General features: G+C 48.3%; 1 protein-coding gene across 1 annotated transcript; it reads right to left on the bottom strand.

The window, feature by feature from the left end:
• Nucleotides 1–1,006: 1,006 nt before the first annotated feature.
• rnf168 (ring finger protein 168) lies at nucleotides 1,007–20,293 on the bottom strand (the record flags this gene model as incomplete). Its single annotated transcript, XM_079576490.1, has 9 exons — nucleotides 20,143–20,293; nucleotides 18,103–18,274; nucleotides 16,363–16,433; nucleotides 15,935–16,090; nucleotides 10,154–10,224; nucleotides 6,092–6,143; nucleotides 5,065–6,014; nucleotides 1,316–1,448; nucleotides 1,007–1,285 (listed from the first exon to the last, which is right to left on the bottom strand). Exons 1-9 carry the CDS (start codon nucleotides 20,278–20,280, stop codon nucleotides 1,007–1,009), a joined length of 2,022 nt encoding a protein of 673 aa, XP_079432616.1. The 5' UTR covers nucleotides 20,281–20,293.
• Between the last annotated feature and the right edge of the window lie 6,013 nt (nucleotides 20,294–26,306).

The raw sequence follows: 26,306 nt of genomic DNA, 5'->3' as shown, positions 1-26,306 counted from the left end.
TGATAAAAATGTGATAAAAATGTGACAAAAAAATGATAAAAATTTGATAAAAATGTGACAAAAAAAATGATAAAAATTGTAACAAAAATGACAAAAGTGACAAAAATGAGTTAAATATCCAACAAAAAAAGATGAAAAAAATGTGCTGACGTGAGGAAAAAGACCCTCTCGGTTCAGGCGGGAGTTAAGAGGTTAAACTCACCCGTTTAATCAGAATTTGTCGGTGATAAAAACGTGAAAAAATTCCCCAAAACAAGGCGTTTCCAGTCCGTGTAAAGTCAGTGTCTGTCTCCCCCTGGCGGACAGCACGCGCTACTACAGGCACAAACACATTAAACGCTGGTCTGTGGAGAAACTACAGCGAATCTAAACGAGGCTAAAATGGAAGAAAGAGAAACATAAGAAACGACAGCAGACTTTAGCTCATAGATTTAAGGCAGAGTTTATTATTTATATGGAGAACTTTTCAAACTTCTGAACCGTCCGGTCTCCGCCACAAACCGGAGCTGCTGAAGCTTCAACCGAGACACTGATGAGGCCGTAGTGAGGGCAAAGTGAGGGGCGAAAGCACTGGCCTGCGCTCCGTTACACGGCGGCACAATCTGGAATCTTTACAAGCGTCGATCCAGGAGGAGGGACCGTTTCAAATGTTTATTTCATTTTTCAAAAAAAACAAAAACATATTTTTTTATATCCAACATTTTGACACTTCATCCGGCCGATACCGATCCGATCCTGAATATCGGATCGGGACATCCCTGATACCAAACGTGTCAGTGTGTGTGAATGAAGAGCGGGAAAAACCAGGGACGGACATTTTACAAACTCAGACAAAACTTTTACCCCCAAACGTCGGCCATGTTGGAGCGTCGGCCATGTTGGAGCGTCGGCCATGTTGGAGCGACGGCCATGTTGGAGCGACGGCCATGTTGGAGCGACTCAGATAAACCTGATTTTCACAGTAAACGTTCAACATAAATGTTCTCCAGTGAAAGCTTTAATAGAGTCAGAGTCCAGGTGAAGGCGTGTTCTGCGTGTTCTGCGTGTGCTGCGTGTGCGTGTGTTGCTGCGTGTGCTGCGTGTGCGTGTGCTGCAGGTTGAACATGTCCGTGAGCGTGGTCTGTCTGGTTTTGGGCGTGTGCGGCGGCGTCTGGCTGGTCTTCCGTCCCTGCGTGGTGGGCGTGGCTAAGGCGGCGGGGGCGGAGGCTCTGGGCGATGGCGGCTCAGGCTCGGAGGCTCGGCGCAGCGTGGCGGTGGAGGAGGCTGGTCTGCGTGTGGGCGTGGCTAAGGCGGCTGGTCTGCGTGTGGGCGTGGCCTGTCCTCGCGGGGGCGGCGCCCTCAGCTGGTAGGCGTCGTCAGAGCCTTTGCGGCGGTCGGTCCTCGGCTCCTGGCGGTCGAGCTGTCGCTGCAGCTTCAGAGCCACGAGCAGATCCTCCTCCTCCTGCGTCCTGCAGACGGCAAACACAGTTATCGTGAGAAAGGCGGCCCAACGCAGAACACGTAGATTCTATCATTAATCAACTGTTGGAATTCTCCAGTCGTCTCCGTGCCCCCTGTAAACAGCTGCTCATCAAGCCTGACAGTCTTTATTTACCTCTGCAAATGTTCCTTGTTTTTGTACAAATACCAGTTCAAAAACCTCTAACTCTGTCGTGCCTCTTCCTAAACACTTCCACAGAAAAAGTAAAAATGTAAAAATGACCTCATGGTGAAAAAACTGTGTCAGGCGTTAGTTTGAAGCCTCGAGGTTCAGAAAATATGCAGAAGTTTGAAATTACATTTTGAATCTGTTTTATAGAAGCGTTTTGAAAAATAATGTAAGTCTGTGGGGTCAAGGGGCCACAATGGAAATCCATTTTAGTGACTTTGCGACAGAAAGTTGGCAATGAAAGGGTTCAAATATTTTAAAAGTTTGATTATTTTTATATGTATGACAAGAGGAGAGGTCAGCCTCCACATAAAAACCAAACAGTTTTAGAAAATATTGTTCCTTCATTTTTTTTTATATCTCTCTAAAGTGAAAAGCACACAACATGTTATACTAAAATTGCCGCTACATGAACACATTTCAACTTAGAAACAAATCCTTCGGGTCATTTCACACAGACATCAGGCCACGTCAGCCAGACCAGACATTTACCATTTTGGGTTTGAAATTTTAAAAATATATCATTTTTTGTTGTTTTGGAGCATGCGCTGTAGCAACTTTGGGTCAGAAAGTTGGCAATGAAAGGGTTAAAACATTATTAAAGATATAATATGTATATATGTATGCAAAGAGGAGAGTCAGACCTTCAAAATAAAAAAAAGTGAAAAGAAATATTGTTCCTTCATGGAGTTATAGCTCTTGAAAGTTTCAAGCACTTTTTTGTGTCGAAGCTCCTTAACGTGAGTATTTTTTTTATGAGAGTTTACAATGGGGTAAAAATCCAAATGACATCACATTATTTTAGATCATCAAAAAATCCACCCCCTGGAGAAGTTTCACCCACCTGGCTTTAAACATGTAGGAGTTATGCAAAAAACAAGAGTCCCAAAGCACAAACATATATTAAAAAAGGATCAAATATTGTTACATTTTGGATTTTTAAATAAAGATTTTAAACTTGTATTGACTATTTATAGAAATATAACATACACTGCAGAACATGCCAGCCTACACCAAACTAACTAAACTGGTGTCAGCTTTGTCTGGCCACAGCAGCGACTAAAGGTTCACAAATGGTTTAACAGATATTGAATAGTTGCAAATCTCTGGACACGTTCACATCTCTGACCAGCAGAAACCACGACAGGACCACCCGATGACCACACCTGAGAGGTCAGCCTCTCCTCACTGACCACACCTGAGAGGTCAGCCCTCTCCTCACTGTGTCACGTAGCTTTGTTGTGCAGACTGATGCATTAGCCACTAGGGCTGCTCGATTACAGAAAAAATAATCACCATTATTTTAGTAATAATTGAAATCACGATTATTTGTGGCCTTAAAAAAAAATCTTTATTTTATTTATTCATTTTTATTATTTTAAAAAACAACTATGGACGACATTTTCTTTGGGCAATTGTCTTTTTTTTATATGTTCACGTTTCTAAACTAATCCTATAGGGACACCTGCCCCCTGCTGGTCAGCCCTCACACCTGCCCCCTGCTGACCAGCCCTCACACCTGCCCCCTGCTGCCCTCACACCTGCCCCCTGCTGGCCTCACACCTGCCCCCTGCTGGCCTCACACCTGCCCCCTGCTGCCCTCACACCTGCCCCCTGCTGCCCTCACACCTGCCCCCTGCTGACCTGCCCTCACACCTGCCCCCTGCTGCCCTCACACCTGCCCCCTGCTGCCCTCACACCTGCCCCCTGCTGGCCTCACACCTGCCCCCTGCTGGCCTCACACCTGCCCCCTGCTGCCCTCACACCTGCCTCCTGCTGGCCTCACACCTGCCCCCTGCTGGCCTCACACCTGCCCCCTGCTGCCCTCACACCTGCCCCCTGCTGCCCTCACACCTGCCCCCTGCTGGCCTCACACCTGCCCCCTGCTGCCCTCACACCTGCCTCCTGCTGCCCTCACACCTGCCCCCTGCTGGCCTCACACCTGCCCCCTGCTGGCCTCACACCTGCCCCCTGCTGCCCTCACACCTGCCCCCTGCTGCCCTCACACCTGCCCCCTGCTGACCTGCCCTCACACCTGCCCCCTGCTGCCCTCACACCTGCCCCCTGCTGCCCTCACACCTGCCCCCTGCTGGCCTCACACCTGCCCCCTGCTGGCCTCACACCTGCCCCCTGCTGCCCTCACACCTGCCCCCTGCTGCCCTCACACCTGCCCCCTGCTGGCCTCACACCTGCCCCCTGCTGCCCTCACACCTGCCCCCTGCTGACCTCACACCTGCCCCCTGCTGACCTGCCCTCACACCTGCCCCCTGCTGCCCTCACACCTGCCCCCTGCTGCCCTCACACCTGCCCCCTGCTGACCTGCCCTCACACCTGCCCCCTGCTGCCCTCACACCTGCCCCCTGCTGACCTCACACCTGCCCCCTGCTGACCTGCCCTCACACCTGCCCCCTGCTGACCTCACACCTGCCCCCTGCTGCCCTCACACCTGCCCCCTGCTGACCTGCCCTCACACCTGCCCCCTGCTGCCCTCACACCTGCCCCCTGCTGCCCTCACACCTGCCCCCTGCTGCCCTCACACCTGCCCCCTGCTGGCCTCACACCTGCCCCCTGCTGGCCTCACACCTGCCCCCTGCTGCCCTCACACCTGCCCCCTGCTGCCCTCACACCTGCCCCCTGCTGACCTGCCCTCACACCTGCCCCCTGCTGCCCTCACACCTGCCCCCTGCTGCCCTCACACCTGCCCCCTGCTGCCCTCACACCTGCCCCCTGCTGGCCTCACACCTGCCCCCTGCTGGCCAGCCCTCACACCTGCCCCCTGCTGCCCTCACACCTGCCCCCTGCTGGCCAGCCCTCACACCTGTCCAACAGAGCGGCGCGGCCTGATGACATCATCACACAGCGCTGATGTTTTTATGTCAAACCAAAGCCTGAGCCTTTAGTGAAATACGAAGTGAACAGAATCATCTCAGCAGCTGAAATAATCAGAGTTTGTTTGAGCTCCTTGATCTGCTCCTGAAGAAGAGTTTTAGACTTTTCTACTAAACTAAACCAGGGTCTGAGTAAAGGATGTGGAGGCTTCTGAACAGCTGTTCCTTCAGCACAAGGTGAGCTCTGAACAGCGGGTTATCTAAGAGTTAGGCATAAACATATTAGTAGATATTATTTACAGTTCTGTCGCGCTGGTGTTTCAGCTGGACGAGTGGGAGGGCATCCTTGTTCTGCCCTATGTAAAAGTGTTTCTTTAAAAATGGTTAAAAATGCTTCTTAATAATTTAGGAATAATGGACCCCCCCTTCATTTTTGTTATTGCAGATCTACACGAAAGGCGACAGATTTGCATGTATGTTCCTGAAACACACACACACTTCAGCTTTACCCAAATCTAACCGCTTACAGACTGTTTCTCATTAGTTATATCCACCATAAACAGTAAACGAGTCAGAGGTCAGTGTTACCTGCGCCTCTGAAGCTCCGCCTCCCACTCGCCCATGGCCACGCCCTGGAGAGAGGATGATTGACAGCTGCGTTTGCCCTGTGACTCCTCCTCTTCCTCAGACGAACTCTTCCTCTTGACCCCGCCCTCCGCAGGTCTGTCCACGAGCTGCGATTGGTCCACGGCCTCGACCTCCTCGGGCTGTGATTGGCCGGTGTGAGGCTCCCGGGGCTGTGATTGGCCGGTGTGAGGCTCCCGGGGCTGTGATTGGCCGGTGTGAGGCTCCCGGGGCTGTGATTGGCCGGTGTGAGGCTGTGATTGGCCGGCGTGAGGCTCCCGGGGCTGTGATTGGCCGGTGTGAGGCTCCCGGGGCTGTGATTGGCCGGCGTGAGGCTCCCGGGGCTGTGATTGGCCGGTGTGAGGCTCCCGGGGCTGTGATTGGCCGGTGTGAGGCTCCCGGGGCTGTGATTGGCCGGTGTGAGGCTCCCGGGGCTGTGATTGGCCGGCGTGAGGCTCCCGGGGCTGTGATTGGCCGGTGTGAGGCTCCCGGGGCTGTGATTGGCCGGTGTGAGGCTCCCGGGGCTGTGATTGGCCGGTGTGAGGCTCCCGGGGCTGTGATTGGCCGGTGTGAGGCTCCCGGGGCTGTGATTGGCCGGTGTGAGGCTCCCGGGGCTGTGATTGGCCGGTGTGAGGCTCCCGGGGCTGTGATTGGCCGGTGTGAGGCTCCCGGGGCTGTGATTGGCCGGTGTGAGGCTCCCGGGGCTGTGATTGGCCGGTGTGAGGCTCCCGGGGCTGTGATTGGCCGGTGTGAGGCTCCCGGGGCTGTGATTGGCCGGTGTGAGGCTGTGATTGGCCGGTGTGAGGCTCCCGGGGCTGTGATTGGCCGGTGTGAGGCTCCCGGGGCTGTGATTGGCCGGTGTGAGGGCCGTAGTAGTCGAGTGGCGGTGGGTCTGACGCCACGAGGACGTTTTCCTGCAGACGTTTAGAGAAACACAGGGTTAGGACCAAGAACACTTAAAAACACTTAAAACATAATGATCTTTTCTGACCTTATTGGAGGCGGCGCTGTGGGCGGGGCTTCTGGAGAGCGGGAACAGGAACCTGTGACACAAACATAATGAGTAAATAAAACAAAAGTTCCGTATGTCACTACGGTTCTATTGCACCCCACTGGAGGTAAAACAATGTCCCACCAGGACAGAAAAAACACCTGGATATAAAAAAGCGCAAACAGTGGAACACAGAGACGTGGCCCCAGCCCTGTTAAAGACCTATAGACTCTCATGACTCCATCTCAGAGAGGTGATGGGACAAGAAAACTTCATGGATCACCATAAACACAGGAAGAACCTGCATGTGCACGTACCAGCCAGCTACAGTCAATACATTAACAATGTCCAGCTCCAAAGAACTGCCGGCCTGATCCGCCTCAGGTATCACAGAGGTCAGTCACTGTCAGCAATGAAGTCCAATGCATAAAATACCCCTGAACTCACCAGTCAAAGTGTCAACCCAACATGAGTCAAAGAGCAGCAGCAGTAAGCGGAGCTGCCAATAGCAGTACAGTATCTGCTGGTCCTCCACGCCAAGCGTTTCCACTGAGAAACAGCCGGGCAAATACAACCACACGCCTGATTCTGCCCTGAACAGACTGGCCAAAGACTGACAACTGACTAAGCCCTTGTGTCACAAAACCACAGAGCAGCATTTCTACAGAATGGACGCTGGCGACCACTCACCAGGACTGCGGACAGCAGGACACAGCACATAACACAGAAGACCAAAACTAAACACCAGTCGAATACCAAGAGGATCAGACTAGTACAACCAGCATGAGCGCAGTGGAAATATGCCAAGACCATGTGAGAGAGGAAGCCCCAGGGCAGCCTCACCAACACAGGACGCTGAGGACACTGCCAACACACATAGTAGCGACATAGTACCACATCCACAAACCAAGGACACAACCTGGAGAGGAACCACAAACGCAGCCATCACCAGATCCAGATGCCCAGAGGCCAGGGCTCGACACTAACGTAGTCCCGTCGTCCCGGGGACGGAAAAAAAACTGCACGGGACGAGATGAGATCCTGCCCGGGACGGTCTCGGGACGATAGGCCTTTAACCATTTTTTAATATATATATTTTTTGGGCTGCAATGATTCATTGATTAAATCGATGAACTGGATTAGTAAAATGCTTTGAATAATATTTTCCCGCTTCAATGATTCGCTTATTAATATTAATAATTAATATTTCTGATTAAAACCGTATGTAACGGGGCCTACGTGCCCAGAACTTTACGCGTCGCTTGTTTCCGCACGGCGCTTCTGAAGAGCAGCTCTGTGGTTAAACACCAGAGCGGAGCTAAACCTCGTAGCCGGGCAGAGCCAGGTGGCAGAGCGGAGACCAGGCTGTTGTAATCATCAAAACACGGCTCAAACAAGAAGAAACTCCACAACGAGAGGCGAAGACAGGACGGAGGCGAACGAGGCGAAAGGACACGGCCCCCCCGCTCCGCTACCGCCACAACAATACTGACGACTGCATCAGTGAGGATTTACCATCAGGACGATCTACACTTTCATCCACTGTTACTTCAAAGTGTGACATGATGTAACTTCTCTCCTCCCCCCCCTCACCAAACACAGACTTTTACATCCTACTGTATCTACTCCTCCGTCGCTGCAAAGTGGTTTGCGCTAAATATCTGTACACTGTAGCTACGATTTAAATTAAAATAAATACACAGATCTACGTAGAGTGACCACCTGTCCCTCTTTTGACTGTCCTGCAGAGCCGTGTCGTTCTCCTCTCCCTCCACCATTTCAAAAGCAGAATAAAACTCCAGCACAGTCAGACTGTTTCATCCGTACTTTAAACTTTCTCAGATCCTTTCATTGCTCACAAGAAATACATTTATGAACCATAAACACTGACACATTAATCCCTGCTATAGCAATACTATGACAACAGTAATTAAAATGTTTCTCCTCTTTTAGGAAACTCCTCTGGTTGAGATCCTGGAAATCAGTCACCTGAGCTTCAGCAGAACATTTCAAGATTCTGTCTCCAGTCAGGACCTACTTCACCTGAATAAGAATAAAAGTACTGAATAATATAAAGACACTGAAGCTGCTCTCTCTCCTCATCATGAACATAAAGACGGGCGTCTCTTAATGAGAGTCAAATGTTGCTGCTTTTGGGACAAACTAAGAAATTAAGAATAAATGTTATTTCTAGCAGAAAAATACTTTGTTTTAAACATTTTTTTCTCCTTTTATAATCTGCTCTAAAGTCATGAAATGTAGTTTTTCAATATAAATACAATACATATCTGATTATTTACATCTATTTGTCGAGTAATCAATAGTTGCAGCCCTAACATTTACGTAAGCGAGTGTGAATGCCCCCTCTTCCAATAAAAGAGCGAGAGCTCTATAACATTTGGGACGGTTCACATCCATTACGAGACGATGCCAAATGGTTTTCAGCCTTTCAGCACAAGGTGAGCTCTGAACAGCGGCGTTATCTCAGAGTTAGGTATAAAAAACATTAGTCTGATGTTATTTACAGTTCTGTCGCTGCGCTGGTGTTTCAGCCGATCAGACGCGTCACACAAACCGCACAGGACGAGCGGGAGCATCCTTAAGAATCGTTTGTTCTCGATTATGCTATTTTTGTGATCGTCTAGTGTAATAATCAAAATCGTAATCCAATTTCGATTAATTGCACAGCCCTAGCCAACACAGTTGGGAGAAATGCAGTAGAAATGCATAGAGGCCACAGCTGGGAGAGGAGGCGGGAACACAGCCTCCACCACCAGGGCACAGGCAAACATCGTTAGCATGACACGAAAAAAGCAAAAACTACAACTCGTAGCAGTAGCCGACTGAGCAAATAACCAAACAGCAGTAACAGTACAAGGTAACCGTGCAAAAGCACCACCAAGGAGGTGGGCGAACACGCCGCCATCACCAACACGGGTTTGCAATCAGACCATAAAGACAAAAGCAACAACATCATTTGTCAATCGTTGGAAAAGGCGCACAACCACCGAGCCAAGTAAAACAAATGCAGACTGAAAAGGCTACACAACTGTCTGGAACAGAACCACGACATAAACCACGAGACGCCAAACACCGCAGGCCACTGGCGCTGAATAGTTAGCGGAACATCCATAGACCTTTATATTATTCAAAAACTAACGGAGGTCACTGAAGAAATGTTGAAGACAGTATGTTTAACCAGAACTCCTGTGCTCCTCCACGGCACGAGCTACACGCCACGTCGGCCACGTCAGCCACGTCGGCCACGTCAGCCACGTCGGCCACGTCAGCCATGCCGCACTTACACACTGGAATCCACTCTCCGAGAAGGCTTTCAAAACCGGCTAGCTCCCGCACCGTACGCGTACGCCCCTACACCAGCAGAGGTGAAACTCAAACGCCATTACCATCTCTAATGAGAGTCAGCCATGGAGCTGAGGGAACAACACCATGTGAGCTCGTGCACACGGCGCAGCAAGAGCAATGACCGCAAACACGACAGGACCGGGATTAGCACAGCTCAAATGAAGCAGCTCATGTGTCCACAAGATGTCCAGCACCGTAGCCAGGGTAAGGTGGGTGCATACACTGACGACCCAGCACGTGACTAAACCAGTACCGACAAGCTTACCTTTCAAGAGAGAAAACAAGCCATCGCAGCCCGAGGAGGGCGAAAGATTCCAAAACTCCGACTAAACAGTCACCGGGCTCCAAGCGATGAGCAAACCAAAGCAAAGTGCTTTAAGATACAAAGCACTCACGGAGCACGGCATATTCCGAACCGCACGCGAGAAGAAAAGAGATGACGTGGAGCTATAACCTCCTGGTTAGTCACCGGGTCACAGGTGTGACGTTTTTGGCATTACTACTGGAACATGGAGACATTCAGTGCTGACAGCACCACCTCTGGCACCGCCAGGTGCTGCCCCCTGCTGTCCTGACTGAATATTCATGACGATGAACGGGTGAAACTCGGAAAATTAGAACATTGTTCAAAAGTTCATTCACTGAAACGAGTCACTGTGAGGGAGGGCTCAAACATGTACAATAGGGCCCACAGACCTGTCCATCCCTGTGGGCCTCTTCTTCTCTGCACTGGGCTCCGGCGTGCGGCTCTGGGCGGGGACAGAGTTCTGAAACACAACGGCACAGCGGTTAGAGCGCCTGCACGTCTGCTACGCCTGAACCAAAGCCTCTTCAGCGGGGGCGGGGCCTGTTCTAAAGGCTATGGAGGAGGCGGGGCCTGTTCTAAAGGCCATGGAGGAGGCGGGGCCTGTTCTAAAGGGTATGACAGTGCTGAGGAGGCGGGGCCTGTTCTAAAGGCTATGGAGGAGGCGGGGCCTGTTCTAAAGGCTGTGACAGTGCTGAGGAGGCGGGGCCTGTTCTAAAGGCTGTGACAGTGCTGAGGAGGCGGGGCCTGTTCTAAAGGGTATGGAGGAGGCGGGGCCTGTTCTAAAGGCCATGGAGGAGGCGGGGCCTGTTCTAAAGGCTATGACAGTGCTGAGGAGGCGGGGCCTGTTCTAAAGGCTGTGACAGTGCTGAGGAGGCGGGGCCTGTTCTAAAGGCTATGACAGTGCTGAGGAGGCGGGGCCTGTTCTAAAGGCTATGACAGTGCTGAGGAGGCGGGGCCTGTTCTAAAGGCTATGACAGTGCTGAGGGGGCGGGGCCTGTTCTAAAGGCTGTGACAGTGCTGAGGAGGCGGGGCCTGTTCTAAAGGCTGTGACAGTGCTGAGGAGGCGGGGCCTGTTCTAAAGGCTGTGACAGTGCTGAGGAGGCGGGGCCTGTTCTAAAGGCTGTGACAGTGCTGAGGAGGCGGGGCCTGTTCTAAAGGCTATGACAGTGCTGAGGAGGCGGGGCCTGTTCTAAAGGCTGTGACAGTGCTGAGGAGGCGGGGCCTGTTCTAAAGGCTATGACAGTGCTGAGGAGGCGGGGCCTGTTCTAAAGGGTATGACAGTGCTGAGGAGGCGGGGCCTGTTCTAAAGGGTATGACAGTCCTGAGGAGGCGGGGTCTGTTCTAAAGGCTATGACAGTGCTGAGGAGGCGGGGCCTGTTCTAAAGGCTATGACAGTGCTGAGGAGGCGGGGTCTGTTCTAAAGGGTATGACAGTGCTGAGGAGGCGGGGCCTGTTCTAAAGGCTATGACAGTGCTGAGGAGGCGGGGCCTGTTCTAAAGGCTATGACAGTGCTGAGGAGGCGGGGCCTGTTCTAAAGGCTATGACAGTGCTGAGGGGGCGGGGCCTGTTCTAAAGGCTATGACAGTGCTGAGGAGGCGGGGCCTGTTCTAAAGGCTATGACAGTGCTGAGGGGGCGGGGCCTGTTCTAAAGGCTATGACAGTGCTGAGGAGGCGGGGCCTGTTCTAAAGGGTATGACAGTGCTGAGGAGGCGGGGTCTGTTCTAAAGGCTATGACAGTGCTGAGGAGGCGGGGCCTGTTCTAAAGGCTATGACAGTGCTGAGGAGGCGGGGCCTGTTCTAAAGGCTATGACAGTGCTGAGGGGGCGGGGCCTGTTCTAAAGGCTATGACAGTGCTGAGGAGGCGGGGCCTGTTCTAAAGGCTATGACAGTGCTGAGGGGGCGGGGCCTGTTCTAAAGGCTATGACAGTGCTGAGGAGGCGGGGCCTGTTCTAAAGGCTATGACAGTGCTGAGGAGGCGGGGCCTGTTCTAAAGGCTATGACAGTGCTGAGGAGGCGGGGCCTGTTCTAAAGGCTATGACAGTGCTGAGGAGGCGGGGTCTGTTCTAAAGGCTATGACAGTGCTGAGGAGGCGGGGCCTGTTCTAAAGGCTATGACAGTGCTGAGGGGGCGGGGCCTGTTCTAAAGGCTATGACAGTGCTGAGGAGGCGGGGCCTGTTCTAAAGGCTATGACAGTGCTGAGGAGGCGGGGCCTGTTCTAAAGGCTATGACAGTGCTGAGGGGGCGGGGCCTGTTCTAAAGGCTATGACAGTGCTGAGGAGGCGGGGCCTGTTCTAAAGGCTATGACAGTGCTGAAGAGGCGGGGCCTGTTCTAAAGGCTATGACAGTGCTGAGGAGGCGGGGCCTGTTCTAAAGGCTATGACAGTGCTGAGGAGGCGGGGCCTGTTCTAAAGGGTATGGAGGAGGCGGGGCCTGTTCTAAAGGCTATGACAGAGCTGAGGAGGCGGGGCCTGTTCTAAAGGCTATGACAGTGCTGAGGAGGCGGGGCCTGTTCTAAAGGGTATGGAGGAGGCGGGGCCTGTTCTAGAGGGTATGGAGGGGGCGGGGCCTGTTCTAAAGGCTATGACAGTGCTGAGGAGGCGGGGCCTGTTATAGAGGGTATGGAGGGGGCGGGGCCTGTTCTAAAGGCTATGACAGTGCTGAGGGGGCGGGGCCTGTTATAGAGGGTATGGAGGGGGCGGGGCCTGTTCTAAAGGCTATGACAGTGCTGAGGAGGCGGGGCCTGTTCTAAAGGCTATGACAGAGCTGAGGAGGCGGGGCCTGTTATAGAGGCTATGACAGTGCTGAGGAGGCGGGGCCTGTTCTAAAGGCTATGACAGTGCTGAGGAGGCGGGGCCTGTTCTAAAGGCTATGACAGTGCTGAGGAGGCGGGGCCTGTTCTAAAGGCCATGACAGTGCTGAGGAGGCGGGGCCTGTTCTAAAGGCTATGACAGTGCTGAGGGGGCGGGGCCTGTTCTAAAGGCTATGACAGTGCTGAGGAGGCGGGGCCTGTTCTAAAGGCTATGACAGTGCTGAGGAGGCGGGGCCTGTTCTAAAGGGTATGGAGGAGGCGGGGCCTGTTCTAAAGGCTATGACAGTGCTGAGGAGGCGGGGTCTGTTCTAAAGGCTATGACAGTGCTGAGGAGGCGGGGCCTGTTCTAAAGGCTATGACAGTGCTGAGGGGGCGGGGCCTGTTCTAAAGGCTATGACAGTGCTGAGGAGGCGGGGCCTGTTCTAAAGGCTATGACAGTGCTGAGGAGGCGGGGCCTGTTCTAAAGGCTATGACAGTGCTGAGGAGGCGGGGCCTGTTCTAAAGGCTATGACAGTGCTGAGGAGGCGGGGCCTGTTCTAAAGGCTATGACAGTGCTGAGGAGGCGGGGCCTGTTCTAAAGGGTATGGAGGAGGCGGGGCCTGTTATAGAGGCTATGACAGTGCTGAGGAGGCGGGGCCTGTTCTAAAGGCTATGGAGGAGGCGGGGCCTGTTCTAAAGGCTATGACAGTGCTGAGGAGGCGGGGCCTGTTCTAAAGGCTATGACAGTGCTGAGGAGGCGGGGCCTGTTCTAAAGGCTATGACAGTGCTGAGGAGGCGGGGCCTGTTCTAAAGGGTATGGAGGAGGCGGGGCCTGTTCTAAAGGCTATGACAGAGCTGAGGAGGCGGGGCCTGTTCTAAAGGCTATGACAGTGCTGAGGAGGCGGGGCCTGTTCTAAAGGGTATGGAGGAGGCGGGGCCTGTTCTAGAGGGTATGGAGGGGGCGGGGCCTGTTCTAAAGGCTATGACAGTGCTGAGGAGGCGGGGCCTGTTATAGAGGGTATGGAGGGGGCGGGGCCTGTTCTAAAGGCTATGACAGTGCTGAGGGGGCGGGGCCTGTTATAGAGGGTATGGAGGGGGCGGGGCCTGTTCTAAAGGCTATGACAGTGCTGAGGAGGCGGGGCCTGTTCTAAAGGCTATGACAGAGCTGAGGAGGCGGGGCCTGTTATAGAGGCTATGACAGTGCTGAGGAGGCGGGGCCTGTTCTAAAGGCTATGACAGTGCTGAGGAGGCGGGGCCTGTTCTAAAGGCTATGACAGTGCTGAGGAGGCGGGGCCTGTTCTAAAGGCTATGACAGTGCTGAGGAGGCGGGGCCTGTTCTAAAGGCTATGACAGTGCTGAGGAGGCGGGGCCTGTTCTAAAGGCTATGACAGTGCTGAGGAGGCGGGGCCTGTTCTAAAGGCTATGACAGTGCTGAGGGGGCGGGGCCTGTTCTAAAGGCTATGACAGTGCTGAGGAGGCGGGGCCTGTTCTAAAGGCTATGACAGTGCTGAGGAGGCGGGGCCTGTTCTAAAGGCTATGACAGTGCTGAGGGGGCGGGGCCTGTTCTAAAGGCTATGACAGTGCTGAGGAGGCGGGGCCTGTTCTAAAGGCTATGACAGTGCTGAGGAGGCGGGGCCTGTTCTAAAGGCTATGACAGTGCTGAGGAGGCGGGGCCTGTTCTAAAGGCCATGACAGTGCTGAGGAGGCGGGGCCTGTTCTAAAGGCTATGACAGTGCTGAGGGGGCGGGGCCTGTTCTAAAGGCTATGACAGTGCTGAGGAGGCGGGGCCTGTTCTAAAGGCTATGACAGTGCTGAGGAGGCGGGGCCTGTTCTAAAGGCCATGACAGTGCTGAGGAGGCGGGGCCTGTTCTAAAGGCTATGACAGTGCTGAGGAGGCGGGGCCTGTTCTAAAGGCCATGACAGTGCTGAGGAGGCGGGGCCTGTTCTAAAGGCCATGACAGTGCTGAGGAGGCGGGGCCTGTTCTAAAGGCTATGACAGTGCTGAGGGGGCGGGGCCTGTTCTAAAGGCTATGACAGTGCTGAGGAGGCGGGGCCTGTTCTAAAGGCTATGACAGTGCTGAGGAGGCGGGGCCTGTTCTAAAGGCTATGACAGTGCTGAGGAGGCGGGGCCTGTTCTAAAGGCCATGACAGTGCTGAGGGGGCGGGGCCTGTTCTAAAGGCTATGACAGTGCTGAGGAGGCGGGGCCTGTTCTAAAGGCTATGACAGTGCTGAGGAGGCGGGGCCTGTTATAGAGGCTATGACAGTGCTGAGGAGGCGGGGCCTGTTCTAAAGGCTATGACAGTGCTGAGGAGGCGGGGCCTGTTCTAAAGGCTATGACAGTGCTGAGGAGGCGGGGCCTGTTCTAAAGGCTATGGAGGAGGCGGGGCCTGTTCTAAAGGCTGTGACAGTGCTGAGGAGGCGGGGCCTGTTCTAAAGGCTATGACAGTGCTGAGGAGGCGGGGCCTGTTCTAAAGGCTATGACAGTGCTGAGGAGGCGGGGCCTGTTCTAAAGGCCATGACAGTGCTGAGGAGGCGGGGCCTGTTCTAAAGGCCATGACAGTGCTGAGGAGGCGGGGCCTGTTCTAAAGGCTATGACAGTGCTGAGGGGGCGGGGCCTGTTCTAAAGGCTATGACAGTGCTGAGGAGGCGGGGCCTGTTCTAAAGGCTATGACAGTGCTGAGGAGGCGGGGCCTGTTCTAAAGGCTATGACAGTGCTGAGGAGGCGGGGCCTGTTCTAAAGGCCATGACAGTGCTGAGGGGGCGGGGCCTGTTCTAAAGGCTATGACAGTGCTGAGGAGGCGGGGCCTGTTCTAAAGGCTATGACAGTGCTGAGGAGGCGGGGCCTGTTATAGAGGCTATGACAGTGCTGAGGAGGCGGGGCCTGTTCTAAAGGCTATGACAGTGCTGAGGAGGCGGGGCCTGTTCTAAAGGCTATGACAGTGCTGAGGAGGCGGGGCCTGTTATAGAGGCTATGACAGTGCTGAGGAGGCGGGGCCTGTTCTAAAGGCTATGACAGTGCTGAGGAGGCGGGGCCTGTTCTAAAGGCCATGACAGTGCTGAGGGGGCGGGGCCTGTTCTAAAGGCTATGACAGTGCTGAGGAGGCGGGGCCTGTTCTAAAGGCTATGACAGTGCTGAGGAGGCGGGGCCTGTTATAGAGGCTATGACAGTGCTGAGGAGGCGGGGCCTGTTCTAAAGGCTATGACAGTGCTGAGGAGGCGGGGCCTGTTCTAAAGGCTATGACAGTGCTGAGGAGGCGGGGCCTGTTATAGAGGCTATGACAGTGCTGAGGAGGCGGGGCCTGTTCTAAAGGCTATGACAGTGCTGAGGAGGCGGGGCCTGTTCTAAAGGCTATGACAGTGCTAAGAGGGCGGGGCCTGTACCAGCTCGGTGCTGAGGAGCCGGGCCAGGGCCTCGTCCTCTTGGTGCCGTTGTTGTCGTTCCTGCTGAAGCTGCTCCTCCTCAGCCAGAAGCTTCTGGATCAGCTCCTCACTGGCTCGGCTCTGCTGCTCCTCCAGCTCTCGCTTCTCCTCCGTCAGCTGCAACAACACATCTCCACGTTAGTGAAGCAGACACCAGGGCAGCATCTGCAGTCAGGCAGGTTTGGTCCATTAAGTTCAGACGCAGCAGGTGAAACATAAACACACGGAGAAACAAACGTCTGAGGAAAACTGTGCTGGAAGGTTTCTGTCATTTTATATTTTCACATTTACAGCGTCATCTCGGTCACAGCCTGTCCTGCTACACGTGGATACCGAACCTGTCAGTGTTTGTGAATGAAGTGAATGAAGAGTTAAAGTGAGACTCTGACCTTGGAGAGCTCGTCCTCGTATTCTCTCCGCACGGCTCCAGGTTCACTCAGTCTGGGGAAACACACGGGCTCTGCACAGAAACACACGTGACGCTCAGAGGAGGCGGAGCAGACGACGACAAACTGCAAAAGCAACAATAAAAACAGGTGAAGACAATGAAACAGGTGTGTTTGTTTCTGTGTTTCCAACATAGAAACAAACTTACTTTACAATAATAAAGAGTCAGTAACGATACCAGTCCAGTATCTACAAGCAGAAACCGAAAATAAATATAAAATCTTTGATTCAAGTTCTGATGCTGTTGGTCGTCAACATTTAAAAGAAAAAAAAAAGCTAAAGACAAGTTGAAAAAGAGTAGAAAAAAATATGGAAAATTGTGGAAAAACAACAGGAATCGAAAACCAGGTATCGATAAAAGTATTGGTATTGAAAACGGGCAGGATGATGTAACGGTATATATGACGACACCGTACGGCTCCTCCTGCAGCTCCTGTAAAGCATCGTTTAAGGAACAGGCCAGTGTTTCTCCAGACTGAGATATGTTCTTACCTGAGCTGTGACGAGTTCTTTAGGACCTGTCTGATCTTCAGTCACGTAAACACAGCGCAGACGGCGTTAGCATTTAGCCTCTCCCTCTCTCCTCTATAGCTCCAAAACAGGTCAAGATAGAAGCTACCAAGCTCTTCCACGTGTTCCCTATTTAAATATGGTTACGTGAAGTGTTCCACTACAAAGTATAATTACACACAATTAAACAATGTGGATTTTCTAAGCGGATAAAAGGGGGGACTATATTGTAAGGCGTAATAATACCAGGAGTAGTTTGGCATCCGCGCAGTAATCTTCACTTTACTGCGCGGATGCCAAACTACAAAAAAATAACAAAAAATTTACAAAAAAATAACAAAAAAAATGACAAAAAATTTACAAAAAAAATGACAAAAAAATGACCAAAAAAAATGACAAAAAACGACAAAAAAATGACAAAAAAATAGCAAAAAATTACTAAAAAATGACTAAAAAAGGACAAAAAAATGACAAAAAATTTACACAAAAATGACAAAAAATGACAAAAAAATGACAAAAAATGACAAAAAAATGACAAAAAAATGACCAAAAAAATGACAAAAAAATGACAACAAATTTACACAAAAATGACAAAAAATTCACAAAAAAAGGACTAAAAAAAATGACAAAAAAATGACAAAAAATTTACACAAATATGACACAAACATTTTGAAAAAAATGACAAAAAAATGACAAAAAAATGACAAAAAAGACAAAAAACAAGTTCAAAATCCGTGCAGTAATCTTCACTTTACTGCACAGATGCCAAACTCCTCCTGGTATTATTACGCCTTACAATATAGTCCCCCCTTTTATCCGCTTAGAAAATCCACATAGTTTAATTGTGTGTAATTATACTTTGTAGTGGAACACTTCACGTAACCATATTTAAATAGGGAACACGTGGAAGAGCTTGGTAGCTTCTATCTTGACCTGTTTTGGAGCTATAGAGGAGAGAGGGAGAGGCTAAATGCTAACGCCGTCTGCGCTGTGTTTACGTGACTGAAGATCAGACAGGTCCTAAAGAACTCGTCACAGCTCAGGTAAGAACATATCTCAGTGTGGAAAAACGGTGGCCTGTCCCTTTAAGTGTGTGACGAGGAGCGCTCACCGTACGGCTCCTCCTGCAGCTCCTGTAAAGCCTCGTTAAGTGTGTGACGAGGAGCGCTCACCGTACGCCTCCTCCTGCAGCTTCTGTCGGGGGAACGCCGCCTGGACGCGCCTCCACAGCGCCTCGTTCACTAAGGTCTTCGTGCGGCCGTGCTGTCGCGCCCAAACCGACACTCGCTTCCGACACAGGGGGCAGCAGAGAGTGGCCTTGTCCACGGACTCCAGGAAACACACCTGAGGAAGACACGTACGGGCGCTTTGAGGAGGATGTAAACGAGGAGCCGTGGGTTTGACTGAGCCGGCCCTAAACATTACAAACAACTGCAGCTGCTACAATAAAGAATCAGAACAAGACTTCATCAGGACCAGATGAGGCTAAACAATGAAAGAAGGAAAATCAAGACTATCTTTATGTCTCTGTCCATCACAGACAGAACAGCTCATGTCCTAAAGCTCTTTATTCATGTATGTATTTGTATTGAACAATAGTATTGAGATGTTACTTATTCCTGCAGATAAATGCTCTCTTTTCTTCTTTACTTCAGCTCCGTGTGGATTTTCTCCTGTGTTTATAGTAACTTATCCAGGAGCTTCAGCATTTTCATTGTTTTGCTCATTTTGGCTCAATATAAACATGCTGTATGTCTTAAATTTGGATTTTCTGAGGACTTTTTAGTCGCTGGGTAAGTTTTTCAGATGAATAAACCCTTGGGCCCGATACGCACTACGGCGCTTCCTCGTACTATGTAAAAAAATATATTTTTAAATCTGCTTTCCTCCAACCCAGCATTTGATGATGGGTCATATAAAGATTCAGTAGCCAAAATATGAGCTAATTAAAAGAATATTTAGAACTTGCTCAATGTGATCTAATGTTCAAAAATATAAATAATAGAATCGAATGATCCTGGAGCTCTGTTGTCGGGGCTTCGTGCCCTTGTAGGGTCTCCCACGGCAAACTGGTCAGACAAAGAGCGGTTCAGAAGCTCCTTATGAGAGACCAACAGGCCTGAGAACCATGAGGCCGTCCTTCTGTGGACCCACCACCTGCAGGAGGCGCCATAAGGGGCTGGTGCAGCTCCAACAGCCCCCACGACCCGGAGACGGACAAGCGGAAGAAAATGGATGGATTTGTTGTTTGTTTGACTAAAAACGATTTTTTCTATTAGGGTCTAAAAACATTTTTTTTTTCTTCAAAACTGATGCATGCATAATTTTGAGTCGATAATTTTGTGTTTAATCAAGTTATGTTTGTTAAATAACATTTAACAAGTATTTAAATGTATTTTAATGTATTTGTAGCTTCTCTGTATAAAAAGTGTCAGGTGGAGTTTCTCTCAAATTTAAATAGTTTCCAAAAAAAGTGCACAAAGTCAAATCTTTGCCAAGTATATCTGAGACAGCCTTTGTCTTCTGAACATTTCATCAGTAATTTGTAACTAACTGATGCTGGAATCGGCAATAAAGCCAGAGGACCAGGGACAGAGTGCTCAGTGTCAGCCCAAAACAGTGATCGCTTCAGTATCGGATGTTTTAAACCAATATCGGATTTTTTGTTTCTAGTTTTGACTTTGATAACTTACACCAGTGTTGGAGGTGCATCCCTATATGTTGTAGATGGTAATTTGGTGTTTTTTGCAGTTGCACCACCTGACATTAGCAACTCATTTCAAATGAAATCTGCTTTTAAGTGGACTCTTGCATTAGCGTTAGCATTTGTTAGCATTGGGTAAACATTTTCTTTTAAAACAACTGAAGACTTTTAAACTAAAGTAATATTTTCCAATATTTACATCGGTTTTACCACCTGACACTAAAACTGTAGTCTTTTTAGACCATATATAGTTGTTTTGACTTAATTAAAAGTAATAAAAATGTCTGAATCTTGAATTGGCGCCGTGTGACTTTTGAGGTAAAAACTTCAATAGAGTTGAGCAAGTCCTAAATATGAATATTTTCAGCTAAAACTTTTTTTTTTACAGCTTCTCTATAACAAGCATCATGTAATGGAGGGTTGGAGAACACTGCCCTGAAACCTTAATGTTTTAGAAGCACCCTAATACGCACGCTTAGTTTTTGACTCGTCTGATGTGCTGTCTCACCTTGCAGAAGGTGTGTGTGCAGGGCAGGGTGACGGGCTCCATGAAGATCTCCAGGCAGATGGGACACAGACAGTCTTCTCTGGACAGACTTCTGCTGCCGCCGTCGCCCTCATGCTCTACGTCCGACACCGGCGCCATGGCCCCCGAGTGCCCCTCAGCCAATCACACCAGGCTGGACACACTCCTCACTGTGGGCCCCTCGCCGCTCACACTCCAGGCTGGAAACACACACAAGAATCACACCAGGATCACACCGGGATCCCCTAAAGCTCTCAGGTCCACAGGAGAGGAGGAGCTCGGCTGGACAGTGACATGACTCTGCAGGCTGTCTCCCCTCTCCCAGCTTCACATGAATAATGGATGAGAGGGAGTGAACAGAGCGGTTCTGCCGGGACATGTCCAGACTCCAGCACAGAGCGAGGAGGATGGAACAGGTCTCATAATGAACTGAGAAAGTTGAAGGTCTTATGTTCGAGCAGGGTTATGTTTTCATTAGCTTCTTGTCATTAACGATTGGCTTATTAACCTCTTAACTCCCACATGAACCGAGCACATTTTCTCCAGTTTGGCTTTACCCCAGTTCAAAAGCTTCTGGAAAAAAGGTGAGAAAATAGCGACAGAACTGAGACGAAAACAATGATGGAAATGTGACAAAAAAGTGACGAAAAATTGATGAAAAAGTGGCAAAAATTTGACAAAAAAATGACAAAAATGTGATAAAATTTGCCAAAAATATTACAGAAAAATGACAAAAATGTGACAAAAAAATAACAAAATTGTGATAAATATTTGCCAAAAAAATGACAAAAATGTGACAAAAAATTGACAAAAAATGACAAAAAATGACAAAAAATGACAAAAAAATGACACAAATTTGACAAAAATTTGACAAAAAAATGACAAAAAAATGACAAAAAAACGACAAAAAAACGACAAAAAATTGACCAAAAAATGACCAAAAAATGACAAAAATGTGACAAAAAATGACAAAAAAATGACAAAAATTTGACAAAAATTTGATAAAAAAATGACAAAAAACCGACAAAAAACCGACAAAAAAATGACAAAAAAATGACAAAAAATGACAAAAAATGACAAAAAAATGACAAAAATTTGACAAAAATTTGATTAAAAAATGACAAAAAAAACGACCAAAAAATGACCAAAAAAATGACCAAAAAAAATTACAAACATTTGACAAAAAAATCACAAAAAATGACAAAAATGTGACAAAAATGTGACCAAAAAATGATAAAAAATTGACTCAAAAATGACAAAAATGTGACAAAAAAAGACAAAAAAATGATAAAAATTTGACCAGAAAATGACAAAAATGCGCCCACGGAGCGGACAAAAATGTGATGAAATTTGACAAAAAAATGACAGAATAATGACAAAAATGTGACAAAAACAAAACAAAAAATTGACAAAAAAATAACAAAATTGTGATAAAAATGTGACCAAAATATGACAAAAATGTGACAAAAAATGACAATAAAATGACAAAAAATGAGTTGAACAGCCAACAAAAAAATGAAAAATGTGATGACGTAAGGAAAAAGATCCTCTCGGTTCAGGCGGGAGTTAAGAGGTTAAAACACTTTAGCACATTATGATTTGAATTATGTCAGTACCATTATATTTAAGCTCCAAACACTAGTTTACTCTGATTTCCTGTTTCCAATGCTCTTCCTGCTGCAGAACGTCACTCTCATCATTACAGTTGGAAGAAAAAACTGTATTTTTCTGACGTTTTGTCCCATTTGTAAACGATGACTTGTTCTGCAGTTTACCTGGTTATTGGACCAAAGCACAAACTCCGGAGAACATTAGCAGAGGAGGACACAAAATACACATTTACACCAATATAGCCTTAACTACACGGGCTGTCCTGAAGCAGAACCCTCTGACTGAACAGAAACTAGCTTTCACACTCGCGAGCTCAGTACGTCTTTTCTCTTTAAACATGTCCACACTTCACTTTAAAAGTCAGATACACTTATATATTTTCCCAAATCGTTACACAGGCAGAAAATAATGCGGAAAAGCCAGAGAAACGATCCACGCACCTGTTTTTCAGATGAAACTGTTCGCATCTGAACCAAAACAAACAGCCGTTAGCTCCTGTTAGCCTCCGTTAGCTCCCGTTAGCCTCTGGAGCTAACGGCACAGACGCCAAACTCCCGCGGCTCGGGGCTGTGGTTAAAGCCGCTGACAGGTCACAGTTTCCGGCCCGGGTGCTTCTCCTGCCCCCGCTGCCCTCGCCTCAGCCCCCACGGAGCGGACAGACCGGACTTTGAGGCGCTCAGTTGGAGGAAAAGTGTAGGAAAAGTTACGTTAGCATTAGCCGGAGGTTTGCGCGCTAGCCTGAGCACCCGCGGAACAGCTGTCAGATGTGCGCATGCGCCAGTCACTACAAATCACAGCATCGTCAATCGTTAATCAGAAGATGTCACTTAACCTCTTAACTCCCGCCTGAACCGAGAGGATCTTTTTCCTCACGTCATCACATTTTTTTTCATCATTTTTTTGTTGGGTATTCAACTCATTTTTGTAACTTTTTGACATTTTTTTGTCACATTTTTGTAATTTTTTGTCACATTTTTATCACATTTTTGTAATTTTTTGTCACATTTTTATCACATTTTTGTCACATTTTTATCACATTTTTGTCATTTTTTTGTCACATTTTTGTCATTTTTGTGTCACATTGTCACAATTTGGTCATTTTTTTAAATCATTTTTTTGTCATTTTTTCGTCAATTTTTATCAATTTTGTATCAATTTTTTGTCAATTTTTTGTCAAATTTTTGCAATTTTTTGGCCAATTTTTTATCAATTTTTGGTCATTTTTTTGTCACATTTTTGTCATTTTTTTGTCCATTTTTTATCAATTTTTCGTCAATTTTTTGTCACATTTTTGTCATTTTTTTGGCCAATTTTTTATCAATTTTTCGTCAATTTTTTGTCACATTTCTGTCATTTTTTCGTCCATTTTTTATCACATTTTTGTCATTTTTTATCAAATTTCTGTCATTTTTTGTAATTTTTTTGTCACATTTTTATCAATTTTTCGTCACATTTTTGTTATTTTTTCGTCATTTTTTTGTCACAATTTTGTCATTTTTTTGGTCATTTTTTAGCACATTTCTGTCATTTTTTCGTCAATTTTGTATCAAATTTTTGTTATTTTTTTGTCACATTTTTGTCATTTTTTCGTCAATTTTTTATCCATTTTTCGTCACTTTTTGTCACATTTCCATCATTATTTTCGTTGCTATTTTCTCACCTTTTTTCCAGAAGCTTTTGGATTGGGGTAAAGCCAAACTGGAGAAACTGCGCTCGGTTCAGGCGGGAGTTAAGGGGTTAAACTCTGTTATATATAATATCAATTTTATAGAGCTTAACATTAATGAATGATTTAATTAAATACCTGATTTAATTAAGCTACTCATTACATTTACAAACATTTAAAGTGTAGAATGTTTTAGATAAATTAAGGTTAATATTTGTGAAATTGTTACTTTACTCTTGTTTGTATAATGTCTTTGTGCTGTGACTTGTTTCTTCAGGATGTTGTGACTTGTTTTTATAAAAGTATATTTTATGTGAACATAAAAAAAATGACATTTGTTTAGTTTTTTACACAATTTATTCCAAAATAAATTTGCTGTAACAATAAACACAACTTTTAACACATTTGACATTAAAGTGACCGTTTTTAATGCTTCTGTAAATATGACTTATACAGTAATTATTAAGGAAGCTGCTGACAGGAAGTGACATAGTTTAAGGTAAAGTTTCCCAGCGACATAATTACAGGTCGACCGATATTTTTGGCCGATTTTACCAAATGTCAAGTGGACAATCCTGTAAAAACAAATACTTTAGGTGATCCAGTCGTTAGCATTAGCATTAGCGTTAGCATTAGCATACGACTGAAATGCAGTTACGGAGGTTAAAGCTAACTCCGTGATTCTCCAGGTTCTTCAGAATAACCTCCAGCAGGTCCTCATGGCCTCCAGCAGGTCCTCATGACCTCCAGCAGGTCCTCATGGACTAAAGCCCTGACTTCGCTTTCAGTACGATCATTTAAAATCCCCAAATATCGGCCCGATACTCGACCTCCAGACTTTACATGGTCGGCACGGCAACCGTTTAAAACCATCTGCCTCTGATTATGTCACTTCCTGTCTGTGTCACTTCCTGTCTGTGTCACTTCCTGTCTGTGTCACTTCCTGTCTGTGTCACTTCCTGTCTGTGTCCAAGAAGAAAGTGAAACTATAAACACGGGTACTCCCTCTCAGCTGCAGGAGTATACTTTAGTACAGTGGGTACTCCCTCTCAGCTGCAGGAGTATACTTTAGTACAGTAGCTGTTCGTGGGTACTCCCTCTCAGCTGCAGGAGTTTACTTTAGTACAGTAGATGTTCGTGGGTACTCTCTCTCTCAGCTGCAGGAGTTTACTTTAGTACAGTAGCTGTTCATGGGTACTCTCTCTCAGCTGCAGGAGTTTACTTTAGTACAGTAGCTGTTCGTGGGTACTCCCTCTCAGCTGCAGGAGTTTACTTTAGTACAGTAGCTGTTCGTGGGTACTCTCTCTCTCAGCTGCAGGAGTTTACTTTAGTACAGTAGATGTTCGTGGGTACTCTCTCTCTCAGCTGCAGGAGTTTACTTTAGTACAGTAGATGTTCGTGGGTACTCTCTCTCTCAGCTGCAGGAGTTTACTTTAGTACAGTAGCTGTTCGTGGGTACTCTCTCTCTCAGCTGCAGGAGTTTACTTTAGTACAGTAGCTGTTCGTGGGTACTCTCTCTCAGCTGCAGGAGTTTACTTTAGTACAGTAGCTGTTCGTGGGTACTCCCTCTCAGATGCAGGAGTTTACTTTAGTACAGTAGATGTTCGTGGGTACTCTCTCTCAGCTGCAGGAGTTTACTTTAGTACAGTAGATGTTCGTGGGTACTCTCTCTCAGCTGCAGGAGTTTACTTTAGTACAGTAGCTGTTCGTGGGTACTCTCTCTCAGCTGCAGGAGTTTACTTTAGTACAGTAGCTGTTCGTGGGTACTCTCTCTCAGCTGCAGGAGTAGACTTTAGTACAGTAGCTGTTCGTGGGTACTCCCTCTCAGCTGCAGGAGTTTACTTTAGTACAGTAGCTGTTCATGGGTACTCTCTCTCAGCTGCAGGAGTTTACTTTAGTACAGTAGATGTTCGTGGGTACTCTCTCTCAGCTGCAGGAGTTTACTTTAGTACAGTAGCTGTTCGTGGGTACTCTCTCTCAGCTGCAGGAGTTTACTTTAGTACAGTAGCTGTTCGTGGGTACTCCCTCTCTCAGCTGCAGGAGTTTACTTTAGTACAGTAGCTGTTCGTGGGTACTCTCTCTCTCAGCTGCAGGAGTTTACTTTAGTACAGTAGCTGTTCGTGGGTACTCTCTCTCTCAGCTGCAGGAGTATACTTTAGTACAGTAGATGTTCGTGGGTACTCTCCCTCTCTCAGCTGCAGGAGTTTACTTTAGTACAGTAGCTGTTCGTGGGTACTCCCTCTCTCAGCTGCAGGAGTTTACTTTAGTACAGTAGCTGTTCGTGGGTACTCCCTCTCTCAGCTGCAGGAGTTTACTTTAGTACAGTAGCTGTTCGTGGGTACTCCCTCTCTCAGCTGCAGGAGTATACTTTAGTACAGTAGATGTTCGTGGGTACTCCCTCTCTCAGCTGCAGGAGTATACTTTAGTACAGTAGATGTTCGTGGGTACTCCCTCTCTCAGCTGCAGGAGTTTACTTTAGTACTGTAGCTGTTCGTGGGTACTCTCTCTCTCAGCTGCAGGAGTTTACTTTAGTACAGTAGCTGTTCGTGGGTACTCCCTCTCTCAGCTGCAGGAGTTTACTTTAGTACAGTAGCTGTTCGTGGGTACTCCCTCTCTCAGCTGCAGGAGTATACTTTAGTACAGTAGATGTTCGTGGGTACTCTCCCTCTCTCAGCTGCAGGAGTTTACTTTAGTACAGTAGCTGTTCGTGGGTACTCCCTCTCTCAGCTGCAGGAGTTTACTTTAGTACAGTAGCTGTTCGTGGGTACTCCCTCTCTCAGCTGCAGGAGTTTACTTTAGTACAGTAGCTGTTCGTGGGTACTCCCTCTCTCAGCTGCAGGAGTTTACTTTAGTACAGTAGCTGTTCGTG

Source organism: Gobius niger (genome assembly GCF_951799975.1).
Source record: "Gobius niger genome assembly, chromosome: 1".
Classification (NCBI taxonomy): domain Eukaryota; kingdom Metazoa; phylum Chordata; class Actinopteri; order Gobiiformes; family Gobiidae; genus Gobius; species Gobius niger.
The sequence above is the reverse complement of the archived record's forward strand: the minus strand, read 5'-3'. Positions and strand labels throughout refer to the sequence as shown.